The following is an 11,264-nucleotide window of genomic DNA, read 5'->3' as shown; positions in this document are numbered from 1 at the left end:
TATGCGGTTGCATGCTGACCGCACGCTGCAACAACTTTCCATAAAGAGATTTCTGAGTAAACCTGCAAATAGTTTGTTGATACACTCATGACATTCCTGAGTTAATAACTCAATCACGCTGTATAGAGGCTATAACTGCCGGATGTCAACTCATCCAGTTTTGACCAGACTGAAAATACATTACAAATGTTCATATCATGAACAATTTAATACTACAGACACAATTTTAGACGATGTCTCAGTGTAAAACATGTTATCATTACTGTTTGCTCTCAAGGGAGATGCAACAAAAGGCCAGATAGCCCTAAAATTTGGCCCGCTTCACTAAGCAGCTATCTTGGTTCCATCATGGTTCTAAACCCTACCAAGGCGGAGGAAATGAATGCAGAATTCTGCATTCCAATGAAAGTGAATGCTCTTTCCCTGCTGGTTTTATAATTGTTGTGATTACTGACCTCTAGCCAAGACTGATATGTGATTATTTTGTATTATGTGTTTAACTACTGTTGACTCGTGCCACAACTCATTGGGAATTCATAAAAATAATGGTAGTGTTTAGTTACCTTTGACCTTACTGGAATTCTGATATTATTTTCAGAGCTTGAAATGAAGAAGTGGATCTAAAATGTGTTACTACTGTTTTCCTCATTATAATGGTGGTAACTTCGAAATTTTGCTGAGTCCGCTTTCGTGTTAAGAAGTTGAGCATTCCGGAGGCGATGATGAAATGCCTCCTTGACAGGGGTTGAGATTGCGCTACGTGATTTCATCATCTTCTATCTGTTTGTTATCATTACATTATGAAATTGCAAATTCCTATTGAAATAAAGTTGACAATTATATTTGTAGCGATACCTCCAGTAATAGTAGCAACTCCTGGCCCTTGAATCAGTCGGCTCTCTGACCCCACCTCAGTTAACACTACAGGTTGACACATATACCACGCGTCATCAGACGGAATTGTCTATGCATAAAATTTCACACATTTTGGTCATCCCCGGTTTGTGCGTGTGATGTGGTTAATAAGAGGGAGGAGATTATCTGGTCTATGGGTGTATATATATCAGTTGACCATATTGGACTCATATTGGAAATACTGCTGGGTTCACTTGGATTTTTCTAAACCGGACAAGAAGAGGGGAAGCTCGACATGGACCATCAACTCAGAATCCAACACAATCCAATCCATTATGGTAAATGGTTTAATCTCTATAATATGTATTATAGAGATATATAATCTTCATCTGAATCTATGTGGTCTAAGGTAGTGTTTCTGAAACTATGGGTTGGGACCCCTTATGTGGCTACACACAGGGAAACAGAGCACACCAGAATTGGGAATCCTTTCGTTTTTAACAAAAAGAGAAGCAATTCTGTGTGTGTGTGTGTGTGTGTGTGTGTGTGTGTGTGTGTGTGTGTGTGTGTGTGTGTGTGTGTGTGTGTGTGTGTGTGTGTGTGTGTGTGTGTGTGTGCGCCTGCGTGTGTGCATGAGCGTAAGACGTGTGTATATCAGAGGTGCTTATCTCTGGCCTCTGCTTCCCTCCTGTGCAGCAGTACTGCTTCTCCTGGCGGTCCAGTGGGGGCGTGTCCTCCCGATGCCCATTCTGGACCAGAGTGTGTGTAACGGCGCTTTACGTCTGACAGAGACCCTCCAGCACGAAGCCAGTCAGTTGCTGGACAACTATGTAAGTAGAAGAAACCACACACACACAGAAACAGAAACAGACACACACACACACACACACACACACACACACACACACACACACACACACACACACACACACACACACACACACACACACACACACACACACACACACACATCCGCACACACACAGGGGAAAGGGGATCTCTTACAACCCCTCTTTCAAGAGGGCTATAGAAATGCTAAAAGTAATATAAATATAATCCTATACCATGATGCTGTCAAGACTTATTAAAACAGTTAGCTAGTTCTTGTATAGATCTCAACCTCCACCACCATGGTTACACTAACAACATGTGTTTGGCCTTACAGGTGCTCATCCATCAGTTTCAGGCTGATTCCATCCCAGAAGACGTTCCTGATGCCAAGGTGAATGGTAACAGCCCCGCTGAGAAACTGTACAGCATCGCTGTGCAGGAAATGCTGTTCTACCAGCACCTCAATGTCGTAGAGGCATACAGCATGGACTTATGGGCCAACCCAGACCCCAGCCTACAGGACGCCTTCAAAACGGCAAAACTTCGATTGTCAAAACATTATCAGAAGATGGGGGAGCTTCTGAATGCAGTTGACCCCAACTTTAATTCTCCAACCACGCCGGCTCCCCCGAAGCTCAGCATCGAGGGCGGCTATGCCAATAAACATTATGGCTGGGGGGTTTTATCAAACCTAAAGGTCCTGTTAAACAATGTGGAGCAAGAGCTCAAAAGTGTTTGTGGGGAAGAGTTACAAAACCTATAATCTGTCTAACCTTTATTATGTCTTATATATTTATATATTTATTGAATGTTTTTATACTGATTGATATTTATTTGTTTGATGGTGATTCCAAACCCTTTTTCCTCACAGCCTAAAGTAGCCATTGCCCATGTTAAATGTATGTTTATTTATTGTACTTATTTATAAATTCTGGTTAGGTGCCTGTTCTATTCGTGCCTGTTTGGAACATGCAATAATTTGTAAACATATTTGTATTTATTTATAGATGTATTTATTAACTGTTTTGAGAAAGACAAGTGTAAATTTTAAACTATGATTTTTTTCTAGATATTTGTATTTAAATATTTATTTAATATGATTGCCTAACATGGCACCTATTGGGATTACGTAAGAGCCACTGTATACACACACTGTTTATAAGCCTAGGTGCTGTTTATGTAAAGAGTAAAGATTTTATTTTTTATTAAACTATTTTCATACTATGACTATGACTAAGTAGTGTTGATTCAAAAACGTTGAATACATTTGATATGAACAATGTTTTTATCTCACCCACAAAGACAGGAATAAACCTATTTATTTAAGAGTTACTATGTTGTACCACATTGAATTCACTACTATTATGTGGCTTCAACTGTATACATTTATACAGTTTGCTACATTTGACCACACTAAATGTACCTGTGAGTGTGGATGATGGCTGGTTTAAGCAGCATCACCTTGCCCGAGTCAGACAGATTGGACTCTTGGTGAGGCTGCACACGTGTGGTGCATTGGGCGATCAATGCACACAGAATAACCATAACCAGCCGTCACCACACACACTCAAGGAGAGCTGACATGCCAGAACAGAACACCTGCTAATTTTCCAAGTCTGTAATAAACGTGTTTAAACAATATCTACCCTTGACATGGTTTCAGAGTAGCCAGTACAGTTACCTTGTTGGAGCTTGGCATGGAGAGCTGCTACAGCCTATCATAAGTTTAGGCCAAACGTTGGTGTAAACTCTTTGCATAAACACCTGGTTGGATGGGTTTATTATAAAAGTATAATACATTTTTAAGAAAAGACACGCTTTTCTTAAATGAATCAGAATCATAAAGATCATTAAGGTTAAAATATTGTTTTAGTTATATAACGAGACACAAACCCGTTTCTTAGTTAGTTAATCTATTGTCCAAACACATTTATTAACGATATCAATATGTTTTTCAGTACAACATATTCACGTTGGCATTCATGCTTAGGGTGGTTGCTGGTCCGTATTATTATTGTTGATTATCCGTACCTCTTAAAGAGATATGGGGCCTGGTTGGGTCGGAACAAAAATTCAAACCAATCCCATGGACGGCCCACCGACATGGTCAAGGAAAGTTTGGCCAGAGTTGTGAATATGACCTTTATTTCTGACATGTTTTTTTTATTATATTCATTTTATGTTGTATATTTGTTCTTGTTTTTTCTGTTTTTTTTTGGGGGGGGGTGATGAATTAATTTCTTGTTTAGCATCAGAACATGGAAATACATGTTTTAAAATACTTGACAATTCCCTCAGCTTTGTGTCCCTAAAATCCCTGCCCTGCCTGGCTTAGAATTCCTGGGCAGCCTGCTGTTCATGGCACCCCACATGCCCTGGGTAAGTCCTGGGAGATGAGAATAACTTTAACCCTGAAGCCATACCCGTCACAGGACAGTGGTCAGGTCACGCTCTGTTTCCCGGTGGTGATATTCAAACATACCTTTGTGGTTAGGAAGTGGGGGTGGCTTCTTCCTCATTGTGGTGGTTGTGAAAGTTCTAAGATCAGAAAGAAAAATGTAAAGACGTCAATTTGGAGACAGCTTGACGTCTTAAAAGGGAAATGGCTAACTTTTTGGTAAATCTTACGGTTTCAGTTCAGTTTAGTCCTACGTCTGTTAACACATGGTCAATGGTAAAATGAAGCGTGAAGAAAAACAGGTCAACTCAGCAGGAAGAGTACTAGCCCCCAAAACTGCTTATGTCATGTAAAGATATAATAAGAAATGACAGTGCAAGTATTCGTTGATGTTGCTATTGGCTGCGGCCTAAAACCTCAGCCAGTCAGTCGTCTTGAAGCAGTCCGGTAAGACCTCTCAACCTATTGGTTCCATTTATAAATTTCCGTGGAAACTGGTTTAACCTATTTCAGTTTCTGCCTATTCAGGCAACAGTAAGATGGAGCAGTGGTCTGCCGCCTAAAAGCAGGGTGAGCTATAGGGTTCATATCATGTCTGAATAGGGTGGTAGCAGTGTCTGAATGGGGCAGTAGCAGTGTCTGAATGGGGCAGTAGCAGTGTCTGAATGGGGCAGTAGCAGTGTCTGAATGGGGCAGTAGCAGTCTCTGAATGGGGCAGTAGCAGTGTCTGAATGGGGCAGTAGCAGTGTCTGAATGGGGCAGTAGCAGTGTCTGAATGGGGCAGTAGCAGTGTCTGAATGGGGCAGTAGCAGTGTCTGAATGGGGCAGTAGCAGTGTCTGAATGGGGCAGTAGCAGTGTCTGAATGGGGCAGTAGCAGTGTCTGAATGGGGCAGTAGCAGTGTCTGAATGGGGCAGTAGCAGTGTCTTAATGGGGTAGTATCAGTGTCTTAATGGGGCAGTATCAGTGTCTTAATGGGGCAGTATCAGTGTCTGAATGGGGCAGTAGAAGTGTCTGAATGGGGCAGTCTTTGAATGGGGCAGTAGTGTCCAAATGGGGTGAGGGGTGAAGCAACAGTCCTGGGTCTTTTCTTCTCTAAACAGGAATTTAAATACATCTCCTTAAAGAACAAAATCTTCCTTTTTATCGATTTACAATGCTAAACATGGGAATGGACGCTGGAATCGCTCAAGAAAAATGATTACTTGAAGGTGACAAACTGTCCCAATGTGATGGTAATTAATCATCTTGCCAAAGAGGAAAATGAGAACAGGCTCTGATGTGGTTCCTAATTACAACATAGAATTTGTTTCCTCTGCCGTCAGCGTGATTAATTGTTTTACTCCAGACGCCCTTCCCAAGTGGGAGCTCCCTGTTGCCTGGGGTGCACCAGAAGCAGATAAGAATCATGGTAAAGGTGCCAGCAGTTTAGAATCCAATCACTGAAAATGAGTTGCAATCTTCTGGACAGATGGACACCCCACAGTAATATGGCAGTCATGGCTGTCAAAGTCCCATCTCAACAATGCAAGTCAACCACTGGACTCTACTTAAGATTCATGTGGCCCTCCTTGTTGTCAAATTAAGTTATTCATTATTGTTTAATTATAATCTTAAAAATGTACTGGACTCCATATCAGAGCCTCCAAGCTCTTGCTAGGAAAATGTCATTGATTGATTTCTATATCAGCTGCCTACCCCAACAAAAACAGCAGGGCCTGTAGAACCTGATAATGTTATAAATTCCCGATAATGTAATAACCCCGATAATGTAATAAAAATCTGCACTTGAGTCCATGAACATTTAATAAAACCTGATAATGTAATAACTTACCCGATAATGTAATAAAGTGCATTTCCCAATAATGTAATAAAGTATTACATTAATGGGAGGTTACTACATTATCAGGTTAGCCTTTATTTCGCATGTCCTGATAATGTAATAATTCCCCAATATTGTAATAATTTAACAGCAGACCACCCATTATTTGGGTTCAAGTGGTGATACCGTGTAGGCAACACTTGCTCAAGAGCTCTAGCGCCACCAACTATCAAGTTGTCAAAGTTGAATGTTTATTAACTTTTGACCCATTCATCCGTTTCTCACAAACAATGTATCACTGGAACCCTTGGGCCGATCCGAGCTTAATGCATCATTAATGGGTTTTTTCCGCCATATTGGATTTTCCGCCGTCTTTGATTTGATCAAAAACCTGAAAAAGGCCTCTTGTCACAAATTTTGAGCTTGCAACACGCAAGCTCTGTGTTCGCCAACCTACTTATCGAGTCTTAAAAACAAAATGGCGTCGACGGATGATCTACTGATGGTATTGTGTGTATAAAATGTTCTTTTTAATAAACAATTTGTACACTTAAAAAGTTCTCAATGCCTCGTTTTATATGTTAAGACCCTTATTATACTACCAAAGAAGTGTCGGGCTACTTTTAGCCTTTTAAATGGTTTAAAATAGTGATTTAGTTTTTACCATAACCACTGCCCCCATTATTCCAAGTTTATAGCGTTTTGATAGAATCGGCTAAAAACAGCCAACTGAAGAAAGCGTCTATATGCTGTTTTTGTGCTCTAAAACGAACGTTTCAACTTGTTATCATACAAAACGTATCCCAAATCCATTTTACAACGGAATTACCCTTTAACCAAACTTGGTATATAGAGTTATGACATCATCCTGGGAACACCCAAACAATTTGGTGACCTTTGACATCTAGGGGGCGATGCAATATTGAAAATGTGTAGTCCAAAATCTTCACATAAGTGAATTTGCAAACTTATTTTTCAATGACTGGTGATATTGCCAGACCTCTCCAAATAGCTCCAAAACTATTTTGCACATCAGAATTTGGCTGCCATTCTGATCTTTGAGCATCCTGGTGTCTAACTTAATCTCTTATTGACATTAAACCTGCTTAGAACCTAGGAAAAAAACCTGGTCTCAACCAGCCTTGGTGCCATCCACTATACATGCCCCTTCATCATTGCTTGCAGCTATTATACGTTTTCGGAATGGATTATGAGATGGTCAGATCCAGAGTTCACTTCAAATTCATGTGTTGGACTTGATTCAATGCGTCTTCTAGATGTGATCCAGTGGGACTCCTCCTCCTGAATGCCGCTAATGTATTGACTAATTTGGCCATCTAAGCTGACATAATGATCTCCATGACCCTCGGCTATATGACCAACTACTAAAGTGGGCAAGTCCTCACAATATTCTCCAAATGGTGAGACAACTGAGGAAGCATCCACACCTAGAGTAGAAACAACCAAAAACTGAACTTGGAAAATTTGAGCAGCTCGCTGGAGAGTGATGATGTGATCTCCATAAGAGTCCAAATGTGTCTCACTCCAAATGAGTGAGACAGATTCTTTTCGCATTAGCTGACTGATAAAGTGTTTTCCTATTTTTTTCTTTACTACGGGTGACACTAGTTAGATTGGCTACTGAAAACCATTTCTGCTCAGGGATGAACGGGCCAAAAGTTAATTAACATTCAATTTTGATCTGTTGGTGGCGCTAGAGCTCTTGAGCTAGTGTTGCCTACACGGTATCACCACTTGAACCCAAGTAATGGGTGGTCTGCTGTTAAATTATTACAATATTGGGGAATTATTACATTATCAGGACTTGCGAAATTAAGGCTAACCTGATAATGTAATAACCTCCCATTAATGTAATACTTTATTACATTATAGGTTAAAAGTGTATTACATTATTGGGAAATGCACTTTATTACATTATCGGGAAGTTAATACATTATCAGGTTCTACAGGGCCTAACATGAATAATATATACCTATAAAGTGAGATCATCGCTGTATGAATGTCCTTTGCATATCTGTAGAACTGTTCATCTGATCTATTTCACACTTGGCATGTGCTTTGCGATGAAGTGTAGTTTAGAGGTGGAGAACTGCAATAGTGATACAAAAGCACCCAAATGTGTTTAACTAAATAAATGTTAGTCGGTGACAAGATCTCCAGACGTATATGGAAATGTATTTTGTGCATTGCCTTCAATGCATCAAATCCCATAACTTGATTATAATCTAACAAATACAGCACACCCCTGTCCACAATTAATTGGCTGTATTGTGTGCTTTGAGTGATAACCATTCAGCTAGTACAACTATCTGAATACTACATCTTGGAAACAATCAATGATAAAGATTCCAGAGAAAATAAATAAAGCTGAAACAAGTCATCCATCGAAATGTCATTTATTACTGTCAGATTAATACTGGAATCAACTAGAAAAACAAAATGTTGACTTTTGTCGAATTCAATATATTTCTTACAATTATGAATGGCTTTACTTTATTTTGTTTACAAAAGACAAAAAATGATCTGTGAAAACACAGCATAAATTACAAGAAAATAACATTCACATTAGCTGTTAAATAGTTATTCCATAAGCATGCGTTACCATACATACATAAGTGATGACACAATTTTGGATTAAAAATGTCCCAAAATAAAAAACATCTTAAAACGAGGCCTGCTTGAAAATGGAAACGGATGAGCTGCCTGCTTTGAAGACCTGTCAATCATCACAGATGAATTTATGTTGCCTTCTACGCACTTATGAAGTGTAAGTATAATTCAAGATTTTGAAATAGCTCTTCAATGCAAGGCTATTTTTTAGGTGGATGGCTCTCTGAGTGGGTTGTAATCCAACACTGAAATGGATGGCGCTCCGTTTATTGATGCTGTTGCGATGTATTTTGGATGAGGGGTCCCACATGGGAATTATCTAGGTCCACCGGTTCTCTTCGTTCTCAACAGACTCATATAGGAAGAAGTTCTGGAGGACTTTCTCCATAGCAGTACTTTGCCTGAGGGTTTCGGTAGGTGTTTTCATGTTGAACACTCTGCAACACAGAAGGACACATATACTGTTATCTTTGATCCAGTATCCATTACTAAAAGGGACACCCAATTTAAACGGCTTCTATATTTGAATGTCCTGAATGTAAAAGGTCTGTTTTCCCTCATAGCAGCGGGCAGGTACGATCAAACATGCTTTGATGAACACTACACTGTGGAGTATAAAAAACTGAGGACAAACAATCTAAGTTTGCAGACTGTAACTTTATCCCAATACTCATAGTCTTAGTTATTTCAAGGTTTTCCTCTTCTCTGAAACCCAAATTATGTGCGACATAAATAAGGACTACAATACATTGTTTCACAAAGCACGAATGGATGGATGCTGTGTTTTTCAAAGCCTGGGTTCAAATAGGACTCCAGTCTATTTTTGACGCATAAATTAAAAATAAAAAAAGGTTTTGCGTCCAACATGTCGTCTTACGTTGGGCTTCACCCCGCGATACGTACTTGTGAGGAGGTCCGACACTTAGCCAAGCACAGCTCAAAGTGGTCCTCGACCGCAGTGAAGAGATTCTGAAAGCCCTCTGCAGCTCGGTTCAGGAAACGCTCGAGGAGTGGTTGCTAAAAACAAAAGGATAAAAGCGGGAACATGAGCATCTCAGACCAGATTTCAATTCATTTTTAATTTCTGATGTTCATTCCTCTGCAACAAATCATGCTTCTCAACCTCTTATCCCAGTCATCAATAATCAATTATTTCCAGCGTGAACCTCGAAAGATATGCAAAAGGAAAGCCACACCACAGTGTGATACTGCAGATCAAGTGACAGCGGCTGCTTCAGCAGTTCTGGTATGGTCACCTTGTCGGGCTGCAGGCAGCAGGACACACAGTACTCGTAGATGTCGCAGCAGCCGTTGGCCAAGCAGCTCTTGCAGATGTACTGCCTGGAGCTCGGAGTGTTGACGTTACAGCAGCCGTTAACCAGCAGGTCCTTCCTCTCGCACACGTAGCCTGCAGCACAGGACGCCAGACAGATAATCATGAGCCAATACAATCCGGACCGGTAACGCATCTACGGCGTGAGTCTTGGTGGGGTATTCTTCTGCACATTTGTCCAGCAGTCGGTTATGCCATGGTTATTATTGCGAAAATTATTGAAAAGTCCACTAACAGTGCCTAATTCAGTGACGTCTAGTGATGTTGTAGAAACAACATATATGCAAACCTTCTAAACTAATCCATCATAAATTAACTGTGAAAAGTGGCAGAAGAAACAGTCTTGATGAGTATAGTTTTGAACCGTACATGATAATCAAAACTTTTGTCACACACACACACACACACACACACACACACATTTATAGCTGATGTGTAAGGGGGGCCTTGCTACTTTTCAACCTCTGGATGGAGCATGATCATTGCACAGCGCTACTTAGTGGTGCCATGCTGGGGTGAATGTGCTTACCAAGCTCGTCTGTCAGCAGGGCTTTGCCCTGGATGGAGTTCCGACATTGGGTCATCTGACGGCTGCTGTTACCCAAGTTGAAACGAATCTTCCAGGGGATGCGGTGGTCCAAGTCCCTCACTTCCAAGAGGGTGCGGTCTCGAATGGTTCTCTCTTCCTGCAAAATACAGAGAAAATAAATATATAAAGATGTAGACCTTTTTATGCGTTTATTTTGTTTACGTTTAACCTATATAACATATATAAGTGCTGTACCTGTTTGAGGGTACTGGTGATGAAGTAAATTAGGGACAATCCGAACACCACTCCGAGGACCCAGCGTCTCCTGAGCAGCCGGCGGATCACCATCATGACATGGCCCTGGCAAGAGGTGCCAGGAGCAGGGAAAACTGTACTACTTGGGGCCCTATACGAGGATCTATATTGTGAACCCCAAATATTCCTGTATGACCAAGTTAGGCAAGTGGAACTTGGGCTCGCTCCACACCTAGGACGATACTTTATACTCTCCAAGCGACGTCACCTAACCCATGTTAAATTTGAGAAGCTAAACAACACAACTAGGATGTAATCTAAGTATCGTAACGATCCCTCATCAGACCCCCAAGAAGATGTCGGACGAGAGCTGCTTTGTTAGCCAGCTAGCTGTGATTAGTAAGCACCACCTAGCTCCTCTTAGGGGGCTGAAGGCGTCAAACACAAACTACAAACTAAATTATATTCTAAATACGAGTCCGTGTTGTTACAACTCCCAGCATAACGCAGGTTAAACTCTCAAGGACGCGGTACACATCAGGCCGTTACGGTCTATCGTTACTTTGGACGTGCCATCACAACAAACTATACCAACGCGGAAATTGTCGTGT

At 40.8% G+C, this 11,264-nt stretch overlaps 2 protein-coding genes across 3 annotated transcripts; one reads left to right on the top strand and one right to left on the bottom strand.

Moving 5' to 3' along the window:
- Window positions 1–188: 188 nt before the first annotated feature.
- On the top strand, window positions 189–3,018 carry LOC115544946 (uncharacterized). Of its 2 annotated transcripts, none has more exons than XM_030357619.1 (3): window positions 189–1,193; window positions 1,555–1,685; window positions 2,021–3,018. In XM_030357619.1, the coding sequence occupies exons 1-3, from the start codon at window positions 1,151–1,153 to the stop codon at window positions 2,447–2,449; spliced, it is 603 nt and encodes a 200-aa protein (XP_030213479.1). In that variant the 5' UTR covers window positions 189–1,150; the 3' UTR covers window positions 2,450–3,018. The 2 variants fall into 2 exon arrangements, with proteins under 2 accessions (XP_030213479.1, XP_030213478.1); XM_030357618.1 differs by having other exon boundaries at window positions 1,552–1,685.
- Window positions 3,019–8,305: 5,287 nt separating this feature from the next.
- On the bottom strand, window positions 8,306–11,261 carry spring1 (SREBF pathway regulator in golgi 1). Its single transcript, XM_030359010.1, has 5 exons — window positions 10,654–11,261; window positions 10,399–10,555; window positions 9,793–9,944; window positions 9,440–9,553; window positions 8,306–8,973 (listed from the first exon to the last, which is right to left on the bottom strand). Exons 1-5 carry the CDS (start codon window positions 10,747–10,749, stop codon window positions 8,890–8,892), a joined length of 603 nt encoding a protein of 200 aa, XP_030214870.1. The 5' UTR covers window positions 10,750–11,261; the 3' UTR covers window positions 8,306–8,889.
- Window positions 11,262–11,264: the final 3 nt, after the last annotated feature.

The sequence above is a fragment of the Gadus morhua genome, chromosome 6 (genome assembly GCF_902167405.1).
Source record: "Gadus morhua chromosome 6, gadMor3.0, whole genome shotgun sequence".
NCBI lineage: Eukaryota > Metazoa > Chordata > Actinopteri > Gadiformes > Gadidae > Gadus > Gadus morhua.
Note: the sequence above shows the minus strand (reverse complement) of the source record. Positions and strands in the feature narration are given on the sequence as shown.